The sequence below is a fragment of the Falco peregrinus genome, chromosome 1, assembly GCF_023634155.1.
Source record: "Falco peregrinus isolate bFalPer1 chromosome 1, bFalPer1.pri, whole genome shotgun sequence".
NCBI lineage: Eukaryota > Metazoa > Chordata > Aves > Falconiformes > Falconidae > Falco > Falco peregrinus.
In genome coordinates this window covers 129,979,195-130,000,705 of record NC_073721.1, presented here as the reverse complement: position 1 = coordinate 130,000,705, position 21,511 = coordinate 129,979,195, and the positions used below count along the sequence as shown (strand labels likewise).

The window sequence follows — 21,511 nt, the reverse complement described above, 5'->3', positions numbered from 1 at the left end:
GTTCCTACCAAGCAACAGCACTAACAAAGCAACAAGCTTGCACGCCCCAGCCACCACAAACAGGGTTAGGCTAGGCTGTATCAGCTTTCTCACCATTAGCAAGGCCAAGCTTACCCAGCTCTCCCACAGTTTACTGCGTGGATGGGGTCTTGAACACACCTGTCTGGAATCAAGACTGGAAGGGATTTTAATGGTATTATCTTACAAGGGAAGCACTGCCTTCAGAGCACCACCAATTTTGCCGAGCTGCCTGTTTTTAATTAAGTTTCCCTGTCAATGCACCTACTTTTTGCCATTTGGGGGGAACAAAACATTTTTAAGCTATCACTCAAGCAGCTTTGGAAACAAGCAATATCACAGCTACCTACTTCAGCACATTACCAACACAGAATAAGGTTTTAGTTGGTTTAGAGAAACTATTCCTGTTAAGATAAACTACAGCAAAGCAAAGGGATCCCGATCAGCAAACACAGCTCCCACCCTTTGCACAGCTCTAGCTAGAGCCCCTTACCAACGCTCCAGCTGCCGGCACACGCAGTTAAGACTACCACAAAAGCAGCCACAACGACCGTTAATTGGTTTTAGCTGGAGGCTAAAAAAAAAAAAAAAGAAAAAAGAACTTGGTTTTAAGAGTCTTCTCTTGTCTTTGCCCATACAGCACACTTAGGGACCAAGTCTCTTGGGTCACCAAGAAAAGCCAGCCTTACAACATGGAGCTTGCAGTCGGCTGGTTTAGGACTAAAAAAAGCAGCTCCATTCACTTTGTATGCCAAAGAGACAGTTTAGAAACACTCAGAACTACCACTTGCAAGACCACAAGCTCCCACTTAAGCAAAAACATGCCCCACTATCACAAAGCAGATCTCAGCACCTTCAGCTCAGCTTCACCCCCCCGATAACCTGGGACGCGGGCAAACACAGGCACCACTTTGGGCTGCAACCACTGGGCTTCCTCCAGTACCGGCTCCAGCGCTGGAGACCGCACGAGCCAGGTGATGAGCTCCCCCAGGCGAAACTCGCTTAGAGACCCTCGCCCCCTCGGGGCCTCACTCAGCAGCTGAGCCCGGCCTCGGGGCCGAGGGGGGGGGGGGGGGGGGGGTAAGGGGGCGATTGGAGGCTGAGCCGCCCCCGGCCGGGCTCCACCGCTCCGTTAAGGGAAGGAGGATCCCGCGAGAAGGCGCCATCCCCGCTGGACGGCCGGGCACGGCGGAAGGGCGGGAAATCACCTCAGCACCGCTCCCCCTCCCCCGACCGCTGCCAACGTGTGAAACCACGTGACAGGGCGGCCTCAAAGGGGCCGCGCGCGCCGCCTCTCCCCTCCCCTCCCTCCGCCTTCGGCTCCGTGAGGCGCCGGGCCGGCCGGCACGTGTCCCGCCTGCTGCCCCCTCACCGGCGGGAAGGCCATGGGCGGCGCTGCGGGCAGGCGGGTCCCGGAGCGGAGGGAAGCGACAGCAGCGGGTGGCCCTGCCTGCCCCGCCGGCTTTTCTGGGCCGCCGCCCCGCCGGGGTGTGAGGGGGGCAGCTGAGGGGAGGGGCCGCGGCGCATGCGCACGGCGCCCGCCCGCCGCGTGGCACACCCCCGCATTACTCCTCCCCTATCCCGGCATGCCCCGCGCGGGGCGGGGGCCGCGCGCTGCTTCCCGCGCAGGGGCGGTGCTCGGTCTCTCCTGACGACGCCCGGCGGCGGGCGGACGTCCCCCCGGGCCGCTTCAGCGCGGGCATCGATCCACACACAGGCTTGGCGCCGCCCGCCCCCCCCGTGAGGGGAATGGGACCCCCCCCAGGGGCAATGGGGTGGTGGCAGCGTGGCCAGCTCCCAGCTTCAGCCTCAACTGGGAGCAAGGCAGCGGTCAGCGCTGTGGCTCCAGCCCCAGTGCTTGTGGCAGTGGACTTTTCCCAGGGGGAACAAACGCTTGACACCCAGCGGGTGGTTGTGGTGATGCTGCTTTGGAGAGTGTTTCCTCACCCATCGAAAAATCAAAGGAGGTTTTATCCCTGGAAAAAGCAGCCCCTCACCCTTTTTGCAGCAGCAGAAGGGGTTGGAGTCACGGCAATTTGGGGTTCAGACCTTCCTACATGTCCCTTGCTCATCCTCTTCCTCCAGTGCCAGGTGTGCCTCCCCACTGTGCTGCAGTTTTGGAACAGAAGAGCTGGGTCTCTGGCTTTCTTAAATTCCACCCAACCCGTGCTGGGAGGAGAGATCTTGATTAAGAGTCAAATTTCCTTCCCCCTCACCCCTCCACCCCTGGAGATGAAAAGCTTCCCAGAGCTGTCCCCAGATATCCCTCCAGTGACACTGCAGAATAGACTCAGCCCTGACTTAGCAGGTATTTCTGTGGTCAAAGCACGAAGCACGAGCAATACTGCTTTGAATAAATAGCTGGAAACTTCCCAGGACTCCTCAGATCTGCCCTTCACCGAGACCCAGGGGGGATTCCTTCAAAAGCTGCCATCCACAGGGAACTCACATGTTCCCAGGTGCCTAAGGGGTGGCTGGTCCCCTGGTGTCCCCTGCCGCTGCCCCAGCAAGGCTGGCAGAGCTTGGCATGGGGGCAGGTTGGGGCTGATGCAGCCACTGTGCACACAGAGCAGAGCGGGAGGGAATGGAGCAGGTTCGAGAAGAGCTTTATTGGGAGATCCTGGCCATAATAAATAGGGGTTACACTGGGAAACGGTGACGAGGGGCAGGGGGCTAGATGCACGCTGTGCTCCCATGGGGGCTGGAGCTGCTGCTGCCCCTCTGAGCAGGACATCATCCTGCATCCCATCCGCCCCATCCTGCTCCTTCCTCCCAGTGGCAAAGCTGGCCTGGGGGTTGCTGCCTGCCACCCCTCTGGGGACTGGGGCAGGGAATAACCCAGCAGAAATCGGTGCAGGGAGTGTTTTGGGGAGCAGTGTGGGGCAGAAGGGTGAGAGAGGGCAGGGCCATGGGTATAGCAGGGTCCGGCTGTCATTGCGCCAGGGCCTGGATGATGTCCTTCACCAGCATGGTGCCGATAACCATCTTCTCACTGTTGACAGTCAGCTGGGCTGCGGCACCCTCCCGTTGCTCCAGGGTGATGAGCACCAGGCTCCCACTTGTCACTGTCTTCGCCGCGAACCTGCCCACCAGTGAACACAGGGCTTCAGGGTGAGCTGTCACCCTGTCCCCCTCCTGTCCCTGGGGATCCTCTGGTGGGGACTGGGGAGGCATCTGCCACCCAGGGCCACTGTCACGTGCGGGTTCATGCAGGCTCCTTGTCCTAAAGGAAGCCCTGAGTGTTCCCATTGTGATTTGGGTGGGACCAGAGAGGTGACAGCACCTTCCTGGTCCTGGTGTGGGGGTCCAGCTACCTGTACTCGTTGTCGGCACCGCAGGGCACACGGCCCACGTTGGCAGCCGAGGTCACTTGCTGGACGATGGCGTGGTCACTCTGGCATTTCTCGGGCAGCGTCAGCTTCTCTGTGATCTCGCTCATGCCTGTCAGCTTCCCTGAAGCAGGCAGCAGAGGACCTGCTCATCTCCGGCCAGGCACCCAGTGGCCGTGTCTCTGCTGGGCCCTGTTTTGCTGTCCCCAAACCAAGCCCCTCCAGCCCCCAGTTCCCTGTGTCTGGGTCCCTTGACATCCTGAACTGGCGGTCCTGCTTGCTTCTCTCCAGCTCAGCAGAGACTGATTTGAGAAAATCCTTTTTCCACAACCCTTGCCGGCCTTGTCGCTGCGTCCCTGCCCCATGGCAACAACCACATCCCTGGGGATGGACTCCGGTCACTGGCAGCGATGGGGCTGGGTGCTTCAGGGCACAGAGCACCCACTGCACAGTGCAGATGCCCATCCGTAGAGCCAGGGTGGGGATGCTGCTGCTCCAGGAGCACAGGGATGCAGGGCAAGGGTGTCCTCATCACTCACCAGACATGGTGCTGGGAGCGCCAGGGGTGGCATGAACCCTCCACGCTGTGCAGGGAGCTGGTGGGGCCACCCTGGCACCAGGGTGGCCACCCCAACCAGCAGGCTGCAGGGCGCAGGAGAGGGGTGAAGGGAGCAGAGCTAGTCTAGGGGCCTGCCAAGTGGCCACTTACCCTCACCCAGCCGTGTGAGGTGGTCTAGGGCCACGGCGAGGGCGGCAGAGGGGACAAAATGGGGCGTGAGTGTCGGCACTGGGGTCATGGGTACCCGTGCACTGCCATGTCCCTGTTCCTGTCCCTGTCCCCGACTCACCCTGCTCCTTCTTGAACTCATTCTCGCTCATGAAGACCGGGGCCATGAGCTCCCCAACAGGCGGCTGGATGGAGACGTAGAAGTGGCGCGTGTGGGTGCTGGGGAGACAGGTGGGTGAGGGGGGCATGTGCTCAAAATGCCCCTCCACCGTGTCCCACTTCCCGTTCCTGCTCTGAGCAAGGTGTGGCTGGAGGGAAACTGAGGTGCAAGAGGTCTTGGGAATAGGGGGAACCCATCAGGCTGGACCTGGGGCGGCTTGTCCTTGTCCCCTGCCAGGAGCCCAGTGCCTTTCCTGCTGTCCCCAAATAACCAGCATCCATCCCAGTGTCCCCCCTCCCCTGGAAGGACCCTGGTACCTGTCCTGCTGTCCCCCATCCCCTGGAGGGACTCTGCCCCACCGTCCCCTGGGGCACCCCATGCCCTCTCCTGCCATCTTTTGTCCCCTGGAAGGATGTTGGTACTTGTCTGGCTGTCCCCAATGACCTGGAGCACCCCATACACTGTCCTTTGTCCCCTGTCCTCTGGGCTACCCCATGCCCTGTCCAGCTGTCACCTGTCCCCTGCTGCTCCATGTCCCTCTGAGGGATGCTGGTGTCTATCCCACTTTCCCCACCCCTGGATCACCCATACCCCACCCCCTGGGACACCTGTCCTGTCCTGCCCAGCACTGGGCACTCACCACAGCTGGAAGTTGGCCGCCTGGGTGGAGTCGCAGAAGTCGATGCCCATCACCACACTGGCCGTGTCCCCAGGCGCCAGGTGCTCTGAAACCACAGGGCTGCCACTGCATCCCATGTCCCCTCCACCAGCCAACCCCTGTCCCCATCCCCCCTGCAGCATCACAGCTGTGCCGTGCCGTGCCATACCGATCTCGGGGAACTCTTGGATTCGCATGCCAGAGAGTGGCTTGGGCTCGCTGACCCGCAGGTTCTTCACCTCGGCATCAGTGTTGTTGGAGATCTGGATCTGGACGGCCACCATGTGGGGGTCCCCTGGGAAGGGGCGGCGGCTGAAGCAGTACTCAACCGAGAGCCCCTCACCCGCCATGCGGTGCAGCAGCTCGTAGGTCCTCACTGCGCCGAACGCCGGGCTTAGCAGCTGCAAGGGACCAAGGGACTGCTGTGGGCTGCCAACACACTACCCTGTGCGGCCCCAGCGGGTGGCAGGTGTCCCGGGACCCCCCCTGGGAAGGGCATGGGGGACACTTACAGTGGGTGCCAGGGAGGTGTCAGTGAGCGTGAGGCCCTCCAGGTCAGTCACCAGGCTGGTGGAGACGACGCTGCTGGAGGGGATGGGCTGGGGAGGAGCGGGGGTGACTGTGGGGTGGGGAGGGGTAGGGGGAGGAAAGGGTTAACAGAGCTCTGATGAGCCTCCCATGGGGACAACCTCAGTGGCATAGCCCATGGGACAGCCACATGGAGACAGCCCATGTGGCACAGCCCCATGGGGACAATCCCACAGGCACAGTCCCAAGAGGGACAGCCCTGCTGGCACAGCCACCTGTCCCCACAGCCATCCTCCGGGGACAAGGACCACTCACCCCACTGGTCCCTGTCCCAACTCCGCAGCTCTCAAAGGACCTGCGGGGCCCTGACCCCACCAGGGCAGGTGCCTGTGCCTCAGTTTCCCCAGCACCACCATGACAGCCGTCCCTCCTACCCTGGGCAGCCACTCACAGTCATCCAGGTCGAGCAGGGAGATCTCCTTGGGGCCAGCCCTGTTGCTGGGGGGCTGCAAGGGGGCAGAGAGATCAGGGGGATGTGAATGGGGGGGTCTGGGTGTACCCGTGTTGGTCCCAGCACGACCTGGCCCTCACCGCCTTCCTCCGCTTGGCCTCTGCTTCAGAACCAGAGTCGGAGCCAGAGGAACTGCTCTCGGAGGCACTGGCCTCCTCTGACGAGGTCTCAGCACGGCCCTTCCTCCCCTGTGGTGGCTTCTTCTTGGCCTTCTTTGCCCCCTCCTCCTCTTCCTCCTCTTCCTCACTGGGGCTGTGGGGAGAACCTGGCTCAGGGGGTCTGGGGTGGGGGTTTGGCCAGGGGCACCCTGCCTTCCCAGGGGGTACCTGCCCACGCTCCCCGGGGCTGCCTTCTGGGAGCTTTCCTTCTCCTTCCTCTTTGGCCTCTTCTCTTCCTCCTCCTTGTCCTCTGATTGCTCCCCACTGCCTTCCTCCTCCTCTTCCTCCTCCTCCTCACTGCCGGAGCTGGAGTTGCTGGAGCTGCTGCTGCTGCTGCTCTCCTCGCTGACGGACTCAGGCTCTGCAGGGGGCATGGTTCAGCCCTGCTGCTGCTTTCCCCCACAGCTCCCTGCTGTGTCCCACTACATCCCACTGCATGCCCACACCTGCTGCTGCATCCCCACTGCATCCTCCCACTGCATCACTGCATCCTCCTGCTACATCCTCACATCCTCTTACAGCTTCCCGCTGCATCCCAGCACCTTCTGCTGCCTCCCACTGCATCCTGCTGCATCCCCACCTCCTCCCACTGCATCCCACCATGTCCTTGCATCCCAGTGGGGATGCTCCCCTGCATCTTTCCGCTTCATCCCACTGCATCCCTGCATCCCCACATCCCCCTGCCACATCCCCACCATGATGGGATGTCCCTACTGCAGTGTCCCCTGCCCGAAGCCCCACCATTGTGGCACCTGCCTGGTGCCCCACTGTGGTGGCTGCTGCCTTATGCCCCACCATGTTGTCCCTCAACTGATGCCTCATTATGGTGGCTCCTGCCCCATGCCCCACTGTGGTGGCACCTGCCCAATGTCCCTGCCACAGTGACCCCTGCCCAATGCCCCACCACAGTGGCACCTGCCCCATGCCCTGCTGTGCCACCAGGTCCTCACCACTGTCTGCCGACTCCGTGGGCCCTGACTCGCCCTCTGAGTCAGAGTAGAAAGGTTTTTCCACCTTCTCCTTCCTTTTCTCCCGGCTGGTGCACTTGGTCCACTCAGGAACCTGCTGACACAGGGCTGATGGAGTGGGGCCATTGCTCATGGGTGGGGGGCCCAAACAGCAGCCCTTGTCCCCTCCTGTCCCCAAGAAGATGTGTGGGCACCAGAGAGGGGACATGGGGCAGCTGAGCAGCATCTGGGCACCTTCTGACGCTCTCCTAAGACCTTGAGATAATGACCCCCCCTTGGCCACCCCATGCCCCCCCAGCACCCTGGGGTGCTCCACGCACCTCCACATTCCTCACAGAGGGGTCAGGGGCCTCATCTGGCCAGTCAGGCAGTTCCTGGTAGCCCACAGCCTTAGCGTTGAGCAGGTGGGACAGGGAGCCCAGCTGGAAATGGTCCCGATCTATAGCGGGGTAAGAGGTGGCAGCAGCTCATGGACAGCCATGCAGCACCATGGTGACAGCTGGCCCTGTGTCCCCATGCCCTGTGACCAGGAGTGGGTACCTTTGAAGGAGGACTCCAAGATGGGAGCAGGTTTTTGGGCCAGGAAGAGCTTCTTGGCATATTTGTTGAGGGCCCCGCTCTTCTCGGTGGGCACAATGAGCTGGCGGATGAAGCGAGCCCGGTCACGGATGTCATAATTCTGGTCATACTTGGCCAAATTGAGGACGTACTGGGTCAGCAGCTTGCTCTGTGCCAGAGAACATGCTCAGCGCCAGCCTCTCCCTCCCTGGTAGGGAAACTGAAGCTTGCTGTTGGGTGATGTCCCAGGTACCTGCTTGGAGTTGGTCAGGTAGAGCTTAGCTGCCAAGTTGATGACCTGCAACTTGACGATGTCCTCCTCATTGGTGAAGGACTTGGCCATCTTGCGCAGCACATCGGGCGCGATCTTGGGCACGTGCTCGCAGTACTCACCGATGAGCCACAAGATGCTGGCCCGCGCCATCGGCACCTGCAAAACGTCCCCAGGCATATGGCAATGCTGCCACTCCCCTGGTCCTGTGGGCCACACAGCACCCTGACCCACCTGGATGTTGTCGGTGAGCTTGGCCATGTGCTTGATGATCTCACTGTGCTGGGCTGGCTGCATCTGCAGCAGCTTTTTGATGACCACCACAGATTCAGCCACCACCAGCTCTGCAGGCAGAGGCCTGGCCTCAGTGGGGTCCTTCCCTGAGAGTGATGGAGCCCCTGATTCACTCCCACTGCATGTACTCACCGTCCCGGTTGGAGAGGAGCTGGACCAGTCCGTTGAGGCAGGTGTCCCGTACCTTCCCAATGTTGGTGGCACAGCGCCCGATGGCTTGGATGGTTGCTGCCACGAAGTCCTTGTCCATGCTGCGGATGTAGGTCTGTGCGGGCATGGCAGGGGGACACATGACATGTCATCCACATGCCAGTGCTGGGCATTCCCCCATGTGGTGGTCACACATTGGGACTCTTTGGAGCCACCCATGGGATTGGGTGGGCCTCAGCCCACTCCTCCAGGTGGGACTCTCCTCTGTCCCCTCCATGGTGGTGTTTTGGCACTCAGAGCCATGCTAGGGTGGCACCCTGGTGGCCTCAGTATGGCCATGCCATACCTGGAACTCCCGCAGGATGGTGGAGATGTTGGTCTCATTGGCCAGGTTGGTGAGGACCTCCAGCTGCAGGAAAGAGCAAGAGATGGGCAACATGAGGGCATGGTGCCAGGGCACCAGGTCCTTGCTGTTCTCCTGTTGCGAACAGGGCACAGAGGACAGCTGCCCCACAGGGCAGGGGTACATGAAGACTCAAAGCCACCAGTGATGGGTTCTGCCAGGTTTTTCCACCTCACCTTGAGGATCTTGATCTGCGTGGGGTCTGTGGAGCGAATGTAGAAGCTCTTCAGGTAGGGTTCAAACATCCCCTGCATGCAGAGCCAGCAGTATTAGTGCTGTCCCTGTCCCCCACTCTTTGAGGCCACCTGCAGGCAACTGGCCCTGGTGATCCTGCTGGCTACCCCTCATTCTGCTCCAGAGTCAACAGGGACAAGTCCTCCCACACCAAGTCTGAGACTCACCCGCCGTTTGATAGACATGGTGGCCACGTTCTGTAGCACAACATACTGCACCTCGCTGTGGGAACAAAGAGGGAACCACCATCAGTGGGGCAGGGCCAGACCCACCCAGCAAGTCCCTGTGAACATGGGGCAGGACCCACCACCAGGCTGGTGCCACCATGATGCTGCCACTCCATGTCTGGACTGGGCCGGGCCAAAAAGCCAGGGTTTTTTGGCAGTTTGCCCCAACCTGACATCCTTGTGGGGATCGGCTTTTTGGGGATCTCTCCCAGGGTCTTGGGGCTCCCCCTGGGCCCCACCAACCAGGGTGGCGGGGTAGGGGATGACCACCACCCAGGTGCCACAGACCTGTGACTTCGCAGGAGCCGCACCAGCGCCTTGGCGATGACACCAACCTCTGCTTTGGGTGCCAGGTGGAAGTAGAGCTGTGCCACAGCCATCACCACCTGTGGGGACACACCTGAGTGTCTTCTGGTAGGCACGGGATACCCCAAGGGATGGCTGTGTCCCCCAGAGTCCCACTCAGCAGCACCTGGAGGAAGCCTGACCCTGAGGATGCCCATCCTTGGGTGTCTCTCAAGCACCCTGATGGCTTCTTGGCTGATGGGGACATCATGAGCCCAGGCTGATGGACACCACCGGTGGCCTCAGGGGATGGACAGGGCTGGAGTGGGGGACTCACCGCAGCATTGCGGCTCTGCAGCAGGGGCTTGGTGTTGCGCAGGAGCAGGCGGTGGTCAGGGTCCATGACGTAGGGCTTGCGCTTGGCCATTGAGGCCGCCTCTGCCTTAGCGTCCTTGGCATCCTCCTCCTCAGAGCCATAGAAAGCCTTCTCGGTGCTCTCCTCCAGCAAAGACTCCTGCTGGTAGGTGAGATGCCTTGCACCCCCTCAACAGCACCCCCCTTTACCCCCACCTCCCTGAGGGCTCCCGGGGCACCCTGAGGCTCCTGGGGCTCTCTGAGGCTCCCACACTCACGTTCTGGTTGGGGCTGAGGAACTGGGTGCGCGCATAGCGGGTCAGCATGTTGATGATGACCACCTGCCCCCACTCCTCCACATCGATAAGCAGGTTGCAGAGCTTGCGGTAGTTCTTGTGGATGAGGTCAATGCGCTCTGGGCAGACCTCCTCAAATGCCATCACCACGCTGCCGGCCACCAGCTGGGGAGGGAAAGCCCAGAGCGCTCTTTTTTGTTGGGGATGGTGGCATCTCTGTGAGGATGATGGCTCAGTAGGGGTGGCTGCATCCCTGCAGGGATGCTCAGTCAGTGGGCACAGTGGCATCCACACAAGGAAGCTGGTTTGTCAGGGGTGGCTGTATCTCTATGAGGATGCCAGCTGGGTGGGGAGAGTGGCATCCCTGTGAGGATGCTGGTTTGGTGGGGATGGTGGTTTCCTCATGGGGATGCCGGCTCAGTGGAGATGTTGGGATTCCCCATGAGATGTTGGCCCCTTGGGGACAGCAGCACCCCACAAGGACAACTCTGCAGGGATGGCTGCATTCCTGTGAGAATGCCAATTTGGTGGAAATGTTTGCATCCCTGTGAAGACGCTGGATCAGTGGGGATGGTGGCATCCTCAAGAAGATGCTGGCTTGGTGTGGACAGTGACATCCCCACAAAGATGTTGGCTCTGGGGATGGCTGCATCGTGGCGTGGATGTTGGATCAGTGGAGATGATGGCATCTCTGTGAGGATGCCAGCCCTGCAGGGATGGCTGCATTGCCATGAGGATGCCATATCAGTGGGGACAGTAGCATCCCCATGAGGATCCTGGCTTGGTGGGGACAGCAGCATCACTGCAAGGATGCCCGCTCTGCATGGATGGCTGCACAAGGACACCAATTTGGTGGGGACATCTGCATCCCCATGAGGACAGGACCCCCAGATTTAGGGGAGGGGAGACGGAGTACCCTACTCACTGTGGTCTTGTCTGCTAGCAGCTTCTCAATCACTTCAATGAGCTGGTCCTTCTGGTCTGAGTCAAGGCTGCAAGGGAAGAGCAGAGCACGTGTGGTTGGACCAAACTCCCCTCCATCCCTGCCTGTCTCTGACTGCACCAAGCAGCTGAGACCCCAGCACTGCACCTTTACTGGTACCCCCAGAATTTAGCAGCTGAGCCCCCCCATTACCTGTACAGCTTGGGGATAGCATGGGCAGCTGTCTTGCGCACATATGGGGACATGTCTGAGGCAGCCTCCTTGATGGCCAGCATCATGATGGGCACGATGATGGGCACACGGATGCTGGAGAGGACCCGCAGGGCACTGGCACGGATCAGCTGGTTGGGGTCCTGGCAGAGACATGCAGGGCGCTGCAGCACAGCTGTGGGGGACCCAATGCCCCTCCCCAGACACATCCCCAGGGTCCCCAAACCAGCCCACCTTGAGTCCTCGCTGGAAGGTGGAGATGGAGAGCAGGGCCAGATCCTGCTGCTCCTCTGCATAGCGCACCAGGTAGACATACACCAGCTTCTTTACCTGTGGGGTGAAGATGGTGGGGTAACCTCAGAGGCCTCCAAAACCCAGCCCATCCCTAAAACCCTCCTGCAAGGGAGGTGCCACACCCTGGGGACACCCATGGATGCCACCAGGGCCACCCAAGACCTTCCTCACCTCAATGTTCTTGCAGGCAACATTTTTCACCACGGCTGGGAAGAGGTCAGAGGCGTTTTTACCCCGTGCAATCATCTGGGGAGTAAAGGAGCAGCATGACACCAGGCAGCTGGCACAGCACAGCACAGTGTAACATGGCACGGCTCAGCACGGCATGGCTTGGCACCGGCAGTGGTCCCCACCGGTGACAGCAACACCCACCGCCACGATCCTCTTCATGGCCTCCAGCTTGAGCGAATCCTTGTTGCTATCAAGCATCTCCTTGAGGTCATCATGCCTGTACCGCACCAGGGAAAAAATTCCCATTTTCCAATTTTAGCTGTTTGTAACCATTTTTAGTCTTTTTTTTTCTCCCAGCCTGGCTACCAGGCTGGCAACATGACCCTTTGCCATGCAATATTTATGGGGACAGGAACTGGGTTACAGCCAGGTGAAAGACGAGTCGGAGGGACCGGCGCAGTGCTGGCACCCAGCTCTGTCCCCATCCTGGGTGCAGGGATGAGGACCCTGTCCCAGCCTGGCTGTGTTGTCACCCTAGGATGTCCCCAGATTCCTTTCTAGGGAGCAGGCACTCATCACTGTCTCCATCCCAGCCACCAGCCCAGCTTGTCTGGGTGTCCCTTGTCCCCTCATGGGGACTGGCGTGAATGTGCCAGTGCGCCCTGATGCAGAGCCCTTCCCTGGTCCCCTCCCTGGGCTAGGAAAATGCCACCAGCCTTTTACAAGACTGGTTGTCACCACTGTCCACTTTTCTAAGGGACATCTGTTCCCACCAAACCAGGGGGACCTGCAAGGCTGCGTCCACCCCCAGCAGCTGGGGGTGGCATCCATGGGGCAATGCTCGTCCAGAGCCACCATCACTGGGGGGTCCCGAGGGAAGTCCTTGGGGAATTCTTACCGCGATGGTGGCCTGGTGCCAGTGGCCACTGTGGGCTCGGGGCCGGCAAGTGGCCGCAGCTCGTCAGCTCGCAGAGCGCTGTAGCAGGTGGGTTGTCCAGCCTCGGTGGCCAGCACCGGGCTCATCACCTCCTCAGCCGTGTCACCACCCACTGGTGGTTTTGGCTGCCCGGCTGTCCCCGCCGGTAGCTGCCGCAGCAGCTTCTGCACTGGAGGCAGGGACAGCATGGCTTCGGCCGAGTGTGGTGGCCCTGAGGACAGTGGCAGGGCTGTGGCCCCGCTCCTCCTCCTGCCGCTGCTGGCTGAAACCTGATGCTAGGGTTGGGTTGCAGCCTCGATTGCAACGCCCTTCCCGGTGGACAAGGCCACACCCCAGGTGACCCCCATCCTGCAGGTGGGACTTAGGGACATTGCAGGGAGCTCCTTCCCCGGGTGCTTTGAGTGGCTCAGTCCTGGCCAGGGACCCCCCATCATGATGGGACACCCACCTAGGTGGTGGGGTGGCACTTCGGGGCCATTTCTCTTGCTCCATGTACCGTGCACAGCTCATAGGGACAGTGACAGATCTGGTGTGGCTGCAAGGGGATGGGCTCTGGCAAAGGGCAGCATGCAGTTGATGGGGATAGTGCCAGGGTGTCAGGGATGGGGGGGACACTGCCAGACTGGGGGACACTGCCAGCAGGTCATGAATCAGGGGACACTGCCAGAGGGGCAGGGATGCCGGGATACTGCCAGACTGGGGGACACTGAGGGCAGGTCAGGGCTGGAGGGACACTGCCAGACTGGTGGACACTGCCAGTGGGGGTTAGGGTCAGGGGACGCTGTCAGATGTAGGGACAGGGGAACACTGCCAGGCTGGGGGACACTGCCAGCGGGTCATGTATGGGGGACACCGCTGGACTTGGGGACACTGCCGGTGGGCAGGGCTGGGGTGTATGTCACTGCCAGTCTGGGGATCACGATCAGGCGGTAATGGATGGCGGGACACTGCCAGCAGGTCAGGGTGGGGGACACATCAAGAATGGGGGACACTGCCAAGGCTGGGGGGACAAAGGGACCCCCATATTCCTGCAGCTGTGCAGAGATCCCCCCCACCTTCCTCTGCATCCCTGTCTCCCCCCCTGCCCCAGCAGCCTGCCCCACACAGGGGTGACATTTTTTAGCCCTCCCCCCCCTCCCCCTCAAACTGGGCACCTGGTGGCAGGTGCCATCACCCGGGGACCCCGCGAGAGCCGTGGGAGTCAGCAGAGCCCCAGGTAGGTTCGATGTGCCCAGGGCACCCCCAGCCCAGGGGTGGGGGTTCCCGTGCATCACCCGCCCCCCCCCCCCCCCCCCCCCCCCCCCCCCCCCCATCTCTGGCACCCTGCAGGTCTCCCCCCAAACCTTCCCTGGCCTTTGCAACCTGCAGCGGCGGCGGCGTGCCTGCATCCCCTGCCCCGTCCTCATCCCTGTCCCCCCCCCCGGTCGGGTACCACATCCCCGGCGGGGCCGGCGGCCGAGGCCCACGGTGGCGGCCACCCGGCCAGGCTCGGCCCTTGTCCCCCGGCCCCGCCGCCGTCCCCACCTCTTGTAGTCGGAGGAGAAGATGCCGCCGCTGGCGGGGTCGTGGCCGTACTCGGGCTCCCCCAGGCTGGAGGAGCCCCCCTTCTCCTCCCCGTAGGCCGGGCTGGCCGCCATGGCGCGGGATGCGCCGGGATGCGGCCGGCGGGATGCCGGGACTGATGTCAGCGTGATGTGGGGCCGGGAACCGCCCCGGCGGCCCCCCGCCCACCCGGCGCCCCCCCCCGCCCCCCGGCGGCCCCGCCCGCGCCCCCAGCGGGGGGCTTTGCGGCCTCGGAGGGGTCCCCGGCCCCGCGCAGCCTGGGGTGCCCGGCAGCGGGGCGGGGGGTGCGCAGCTCGGGACTGGGGCAGCGGCAGCGCTCGGGGCTGGCTGTGTGGTGTGTATCTCACAGGTATCATCAGACACTGTACAGCTGTACATAGTTACATTATAATATATGCTATCTATATGCTATCGTATTCAAGCATATTATATCACAACATATGTCATGTTACATTACATTCTATTTTTCGTACAGAATACGTTAGGTAGTATACATTACATACTATATATTATATGCTACGTACTGTAGACTATGTTAGTATTACATTACATTATATTACAGATTATATTAATTCTATTATATATTCTATAGTCTATCATACTACATCATACTTAATCCATTCTACATTCTACAATCTACATTCTAGATGATACAATATGTGCCATATGTTATATATATGTTATACTACGCTATATTATGTTGGTTATATTAATCATACTCTATATTCTATATTCTATCATATTATATATTCTACATTTTACCCTATATGATATATATGACATATTACTGTATTAAATAATAGCAATTATTATTATAAATATTATTATAAGAGTAACATCAATAATTATTATTGTTATTACCTTTTTCACCATTGATTACTGATCCTGGTGGGCATTTCAGCTGTTCCTGTCCCCCACAGCTGCCCACCCCATGGGGCTGTCTGCCTGCCAGGCCGCTCGCTCAGCCTATCACACAGCGGTGAGGCAGCCACGGAAAATGGGCACATTTTGGATAGCAAAATTTGATAAAGCATCTAATTAATGCATGGCAATCAAGCTTCAGCAAGCAGAAAGGACCTGCCCCTCTTCCCCCAGAATGGTCCCCCCCCCCCGCTGTCCTGCCTGCCTGGTGCAGATGGGCCCCCACCAGCACTGGCAGCTGGAGCCCAGCCTTACTGGGGACCTCACAACCCTCCTGAGGACCCCAGCCCTCTTTGGAGACCTCAGTCCTTTTTGGGGACCCCACAGGGCTCTCAGAGACCCCAGCCCCGTTTAGGGACTTCAGCCCAACTAGAGACCTGTTCCTGACTGCACAGCCATCCTGGGCATCCTGGCCCTGCTGGGGTCTCAGACCTCCTTGTGGCCCCCGTGCTGCCAGTGGAGGTCTCACCAAGCTCCTACTTACAAAGCTGCTCGATATCTGCAAGGAGAGAGAAACAGAAATGGGGCATCAGTGCTGTGCTTGTGCTGTCCTGCCCATGCTCAGGGGGCAGGGTCCCACCTTGCCATCACAACTTACTTGTGATTGCTCCTGCCGGGTGCGAGGGCTTCACCTGGGCAAAAGATGCCTGTCCCGCCCGGCTTCACTGAGCTGGAGGCTTCCCAGGACAAGCCTGGTTCATTGTCCCCCTTCTCTGTCCCGGTGCAATGACGGCTGCCTGCAATGGGGTGCAGAGATGGGAGTAACCTTGCCAGCTGCTGCTACTTAGCATTGTTTTCTCTGGGATGGCGCTGGTGACAGAGCTGGGCTGCTGGCACCTCTGCCAGGGGCTGTGGGAAATGCAGCAGGGGTGGTGGGCTGGCAGGTGCCGGCGCCGAACCTGACTTCACATCCTTCCTGATGTACGTGAGAGGCAGAGAAAAGCTGAAAGGAAAACCCCAAAGCAGTACAAATGCCAGCAAACCCCGGGTGGGTTTTCCCACTTCTTAAAGCTCTGGGGTTAATTTGCTAATTCCACCTTAAAAGTGAAATCTGGGAATGCAAGAAGGTGACTCCAGAGATTCTGGAAACTCTTGAGTCAAAGGAGCTGCAGGAAATCTCCAAAAGCGCATGTTGTGCAGCAATGTCCCACACACCCCCTGAGACACCTTCCTCCAGCCCTAGCCTGCTCAGGTGTTTTGGCCTCGTGTTTTGGCTCCCTTCCCCTTAGAAGCCATGGGGACATTTCCCCCCTCGCTGGGCAATCACGCTTCCACCCTGGTGAGAGCAAAGCCTCCCAGAAACTCCCATGAGTGTGGGAACTGCAAGAATCCCCAAGACCCAGCACAGGACCCAGCACTCCAGGATTTGCCTCACTGGTGCTGAGCAGAGGGCAAGGACCACCACCCTTGACCTGCTGGCAACATTCCTCCTAATGCAGCCCAGGATGCTGTTGGCTTTCACTGTGCCCCAAGGGCACCTTGCTGGTTCATGGTCAATTTGGTGTCTCCCAGGACCCCCAGGGCCTTTCCTGCCAAGCTGCTTTCCAGCTGGTCACCCTCCACAGTGTGTCCTGGAGCCTGGTCTTGTTTCTCCCCAGGGGTGGGACTTTGCATCTTCCCCTTCATGAAGTTCCCGTTGGCCCTTTTCTCTAGCCTGTCCAGGTCTCTCTGGGTGCCAGCACAACGCTCTGGTGCATCAGCCACCCCTTCCAGTTTGGTGTCAGCAGCAAACTCACTGAGGGTCTGCTCTGCCCCATCAATCGGACCGGTAATGAAGCTGTCGACAAGGACTGGACCCAGTATTGACCCCAGGGTACACCACCAGTGACTTGTTCCCAACCAGACCTGGTCGAGCTGTTTGGTCAGATTTCAACCCAGAAGCTCAGGGAATATTTATTTTGATGCTTAAAATCAAATGACAGCAACAAGAGAGGCATCTGTCTCAGGAGGCCATGGGGAGCAAAGAGTGGCCACTCACTTTGAGATGTGCCAAGGCAGGGCATTGCTCACCAGCAGGTTCTGGGAAAAGGAAAGCAAAAGCAGAAAACACAAATCAAGCAGGGGGGCCACAGGCTGTCCGTGCACCTGTTTATTGCCATGCAAGAGGGAGGCCAAAGCCGCTGGCACAGCTCTGGTGCCCCAGGGAAGGAGGCTCCAGCCCCCTGCATCTCCAGGCACATCACCGCCTCCATCACTGCAGTGCTGGGGACACCTGGGAGAGAAGAAGGGCTGTGGTGATGCTCAGCCGCAGCAGGTGCTGGAGTCCCCAGGAGTGGTGGCACCCACCATGGTGCTGGCTATCTGGCCCAACCCCAGAAGAGAGAGGGCAAAGTGGACACAGTTGCAAGTGACAGCGTTGTACTCCATTGCCTGGTCCATGGCCACTCGAATCCGCTTCTGCAGGGCGGCCACATCCAGCCCTTCCTTCCTCCGCAGCACCTTGGCTGGACCCCGTGTCCGCAGGAGGTGGTTCTTGCTGTGCTTGGCCACGATCCCCAATGGGGATGTCCCTGAGCTGCCTGTGGGGTGGAGGAGACGTTGTACCCCATGTCCCTTCCATGAGGATGTCCCCACACTGTGACCACCTCCTGGGGCTCACCTTCCAGGTGGATGATCTCCCCATCACCGCAGTAGATGCCAGCGTGGGCGCCACACCAGGCAGGACCCCCCGAGGCCAGTGGGAAGAGGAAGAGGTCCCCAGGCTGGGGCTTGGCCACTCCATCAGGGACCGCGTTGAAATGCTGGCCTAGCAGCCCCTCACAGAGGAAGAACGCTGCCGTGCTCACTGCCCCAGCCACCGCCTGGGGACCCATCTGTCTTTCAGGGCCACCAGTGCCAGGGGCACACCAGCAGCATCACCGACCTGCTGGCTTATCCCCATCCCTGGTAGCTTGGACATAGCTTGTGTGTCCCTGGATGGGGAAACCCTCCAAGGAGGGGCCACCTCCTCTAAGTGCGGAGCACCCATGGGTGCCGATGAAAAGGCAGGGCATGCAGGATTTGGCCCTGTTGTGCTAGAGGTGAGATGGATGGTGCGGGGTGCAGAGGGAATACTGGCACTTACCTGCCTGGAGCTGCTCACCTGGAGGGACAAACACCCAGCGTCAGCCCCAGTGGCACTGGGGAGATGGGACCCAGGACACCAGGATCACCGCTCAGCCCCTGCCTGGACTGCTGCTATCTCCCTGCCTGAGTCCCTGGTTGGGGTCCCCATGCCAGCATTCCCAAACCTGTCGTACCCAGGAGCCCAGCCAGCGCTGGGGCTGGAGGAATGACCCATCCAGGGCTTGCAGGGTCTGCACCAGGGTGCTCACCTGTGGGGAGAGGGGGCAGAGCGAGCCTGGGACCCATCCGTTGCTAACACTCATCCTCTGCTGGCACCCATCCCCTGCTGGTACCCATCCCTGCTATCACTCATTCCTGCTGGCACCCATCCCTTTGTTAGCACCCATCCCTGCTAGCATGCCCCCATGCTAGCACCCACCCTTGCCAGCACCCACGCCTACCAGCACCCATTCATAGCCCAGGGCAATGTCCCAATACCCCCCAACCCCCAGAACTCCCAGACTCAGCACCGGGCAGGTCCCAGCTGTGGGGTCCATGGGCGCCAGGTGCCATGGTGGAGGGGAGGGACTGCCTGGGTGCCCTCCCCGCTGTCTCCCCCTTTACCTGGGTGAGGAGGTTCATCTGCAAGGAGAAAACATGCTGTCCGGAGAGCTGGGGACACAGGCGGTGCCCACACCCACCTCAGGGACCTCTCTGTCCCCAGATGGTTGTGGTGCCATGTCGCCCCACCGAAGGCCAAGCCACAGCCTTGGGTACCATGCCAGCCCTGGCACCCATGCCATACCTTACTTCCTTGCCTTGGGGATTCCTCCAAGGTCCCCTCACTCCACTGTGGTCCCCAAGTAACTGCTGCTCCAAAGCTGGCCACAGTACAGGACCTCAGCCCACGCCGGTGAGCGCTTGCGGTGGCTCTTGGCACCCACATGTGGCTCCACCGGTGCCCGGGAATGTGCCCGGACCACACCGACCGGCCCACCGTGGCATTGAGCCCATCCTGCGGGGCCAGCCCCAGGGGGCAGACCCAACCTGGTGTGACATTTCATCAGTGAACACCTTAGGTGACCCCAAAGGAGTCACGAAATGGCCCTGTGGTGTCTGGGCTGGTGCCAAAACACCTCTTGGTGCTAAAACGCCTCTTGCCCTGAAGGTGGCCCAAGGGACAGCCACCAGCCTGTCTCCCCAGGCCTGTGTCCCCAGAGTGGTGGGTGCCCGGGGTCACTTCTGGAGCCACATTAAACTTTAATCCTTGTGCCGGGGGTCAGCAAAGGCTTTGGCAGGGCTTGGGGCAGGTGAGGTGGGAGCTGTCACCCTCTGTCATCAGGCAACCTCCACAGCATCATTTGTCAAGGAGCCGACAATAAACAAGAGCTAATTACGGTGAAACCAGAGCCTGGCCTGGAAGAGGCTCAGTGCTGGGTGGCTACATTAACCCTTCCCAGCCATCTCCAGTCCCACAGCCATCTTGTACCCTGCCAGACCTTCATATCTTCTTCTGGTTGCTCTTGTCCCCTCCTGATCCCCACCATCCTCTCCTGGTCCCCACTGTCCTGTACTGATATATACTCTGTTTCTCATCACCTTCTTCTGGACCCTAGTGTCCCCTCTTGGTCTCTGCCTGGTCCTCACTAGCCACTCCTGGGGTCTATCATGATCTCCTGGTCCTCATCACCCCTCTAGGTTCCCTTGGCCTCTCTTTGTCACTGTTGTCCCCTTCTAGTCCCCATTGTCTCATTCCAGTCCCTGTCATCCCATCCCAGTCCTCACTATCCCCTCATGATCCCCACCCACCCCTATTGCATCCCAGTGCCCCTCCCTGATCCCCGTTGCACCCACCTGGTCCCCATTGTTCCCACATGGTCCCTATTGTCCTGTCCTGATCTCCATCACCCCCTCCTCCTCCCTGCTGTAACCTCATCACCACTATCCATCACTATCTCCTGGTCCCCATCAAAACATCCGGGTTCCCACTGCTCCCTCCTCATCCTCCTCATCCTCTCCCAGTCCCCACCATCTCCTCCTGGTCCCCATCATCCCCTTCTAGTCAGCACCATCTCTTTGCTCCCAATCATCCTATCCTCATCCCATCATCTCCTCATGGTTCCCAATCATTCAGTCCTGGTCTTGACCGTCTCCTCCTGGTCCCCATCACCCCACTCCTGATCCTTGCTGTCCTCTCCTGGTCCCTGTCATCTCTACTTCATCCCCATCAGCTCCTCCTGATTCCCATCACTGCCCCTTGGTCCCTACCATCTCCCCTTGGTCCCCATTGTCTCCTCCTCATCTCCACCATCCCCTGCTGTTTCTTGTTGTCCCCTCTTGGTCCGTGTCTCCTTGGTCCCCATCATCTGCTCCTGGTCCCCACCACCTCCCCTTGATCCCTGCTATCTCCTCCTAGTTCCCATCATCCCCTCCTTGTCCCCACTGTCCCCTCCTATTCCTCACGACCCTGTGCCACTGCTGGCAGGAGTAGGGCTGCCAGGACAGCAGTGCCTCCCTGGGTCACCTGATGTCCCCAGCTGAGCTGTCCCCTGACCAGGGTGCACCCACCAGCTCCTTGTGGCCGGTGGGATTAGGGCGGCTGGAGCCTTGGGGCTGCCTCCGACCACAGGTTTCAAGCATCTTTGGGTAATTAGTAAATTAGTAATTAAATGCTCTCTGCCTGCTGAGGGGGGGAAGGGGGGCAGATCCCGAGGTTTTAGGCTGGGTAATCCTGTGGCATCTGCCCCAACGTCTGTGACTGAGCTGAGTCACGACCCCGCTGCGGGCTTTAACGTTTGCTCCTTCACCCCCACCTGCAGCCCCTTGGCCGTGGCGTCAGGCCTGCTTGGGCACTTCCCAACATGGGCTGGCTCGAGCCTCCCGGGGGCCTTGGTTGGGTGCTTGTGGGGTGCTCAGCCCTGGGAGGGGGTGGGGTGCTGCTCCATGGAGGCCCCACGTTGGGGACAGCACCCAGCTGGGGATAATGGAGAAACAAGGTGGGAAACCACATTTTGGTCGCTATTGGCTTTCCTGGGCATGCTGGTGGCTGGCTGGCAGCAGATGGTTGGCTGGGCTAATCCCCCTCCCAAATCCCTGCTCCAGAGCTGGCTTTTACCCGACAGGGAGGACTGGACCTGGACGGGCAAATTAGCCGACTCAGCGTGTATCGCCATGCTGGCCACCCCAGCGTCCCCGGCACAGGCGCCCAGGTCCCAGCGTCACTCACGGGTGGGCTGGCACCCTGGGCTGTGGGTGTTCCTGGCGCCCCCAGGTCGGGCGCCAGGCGTTGTGTCACCTA

At 60.1% G+C, this 21,511-nt stretch overlaps 3 protein-coding genes across 17 annotated transcripts in view; all 3 read right to left on the bottom strand.

Annotated features, from left to right (window-relative positions):
- CPEB1 (cytoplasmic polyadenylation element binding protein 1) overlaps positions 1-1,500 on the bottom strand; it is a 42,395-nt gene extending 40,895 nt beyond the window's left edge. For both annotated transcript variants that reach the window (XM_055793659.1, XM_055793660.1), the window contains exon 1: positions 1,391-1,500. In XM_055793659.1, coding sequence (XP_055649634.1) covers positions 1,391-1,405 — 15 coding nt within the window. In that variant the 5' untranslated portion in view covers positions 1,406-1,500. The remainder of the gene's footprint in view (positions 1-1,390) is intronic.
- A 1,107-nt stretch (positions 1,501-2,607) lies between these two features.
- On the bottom strand, positions 2,608-14,371 carry AP3B2 (adaptor related protein complex 3 subunit beta 2). Of its 7 annotated transcripts, none has more exons than XM_055793598.1 (28): positions 14,209-14,371; positions 11,949-12,024; positions 11,748-11,822; positions 11,517-11,612; positions 11,265-11,425; positions 11,055-11,121; positions 10,112-10,294; positions 9,817-9,996; positions 9,483-9,580; positions 9,135-9,189; positions 8,910-8,981; positions 8,677-8,739; positions 8,313-8,445; positions 8,121-8,230; positions 7,869-8,045; positions 7,598-7,784; positions 7,378-7,496; positions 7,040-7,151; positions 6,258-6,450; positions 6,012-6,183; positions 5,872-5,926; positions 5,405-5,511; positions 5,062-5,293; positions 4,875-4,959; positions 4,196-4,293; positions 4,057-4,080; positions 3,333-3,471; positions 2,608-3,100 (listed from the first exon to the last, which is right to left on the bottom strand). In XM_055793598.1, the coding sequence occupies exons 1-28, from the start codon at positions 14,319-14,321 to the stop codon at positions 2,950-2,952; spliced, it is 3,333 nt and encodes a 1,110-aa protein (XP_055649573.1). In that variant the 5' UTR covers positions 14,322-14,371; the 3' UTR covers positions 2,608-2,949. The 7 variants fall into 7 exon arrangements, with proteins under 7 accessions (XP_055649573.1, XP_055649574.1, XP_027635876.2 ...); XM_055793599.1 differs by having other exon boundaries at positions 9,817-9,993; XM_027780075.2 differs by lacking the exon at positions 14,209-14,371 and adding an exon at positions 12,646-13,757.
- Positions 14,372-17,060: 2,689 nt separating this feature from the next.
- LOC101913307 (uncharacterized) lies at positions 17,061-19,146 on the bottom strand. Of its 8 annotated transcripts, none has more exons than XM_027780052.2 (6): positions 19,019-19,146; positions 18,408-18,855; positions 18,233-18,250; positions 17,768-17,969; positions 17,455-17,687; positions 17,061-17,380 (listed from the first exon to the last, which is right to left on the bottom strand). In XM_027780052.2, the coding sequence occupies exons 2-6, from the start codon at positions 18,534-18,536 to the stop codon at positions 17,360-17,362; spliced, it is 603 nt and encodes a 200-aa protein (XP_027635853.1). In that variant the 5' UTR covers positions 18,537-18,855; positions 19,019-19,146; the 3' UTR covers positions 17,061-17,359. The 8 variants fall into 8 exon arrangements, with proteins under 8 accessions (XP_027635853.1, XP_027635854.1, XP_055673145.1 ...); XM_027780053.1 differs by lacking the exon at positions 17,061-17,380 and having other exon boundaries at positions 17,389-17,687; positions 18,408-18,482; positions 18,838-18,855; XM_055817170.1 differs by lacking the exon at positions 17,061-17,380 and having other exon boundaries at positions 17,389-17,687; positions 18,233-18,287.
- Positions 19,147-21,511: the final 2,365 nt, after the last annotated feature.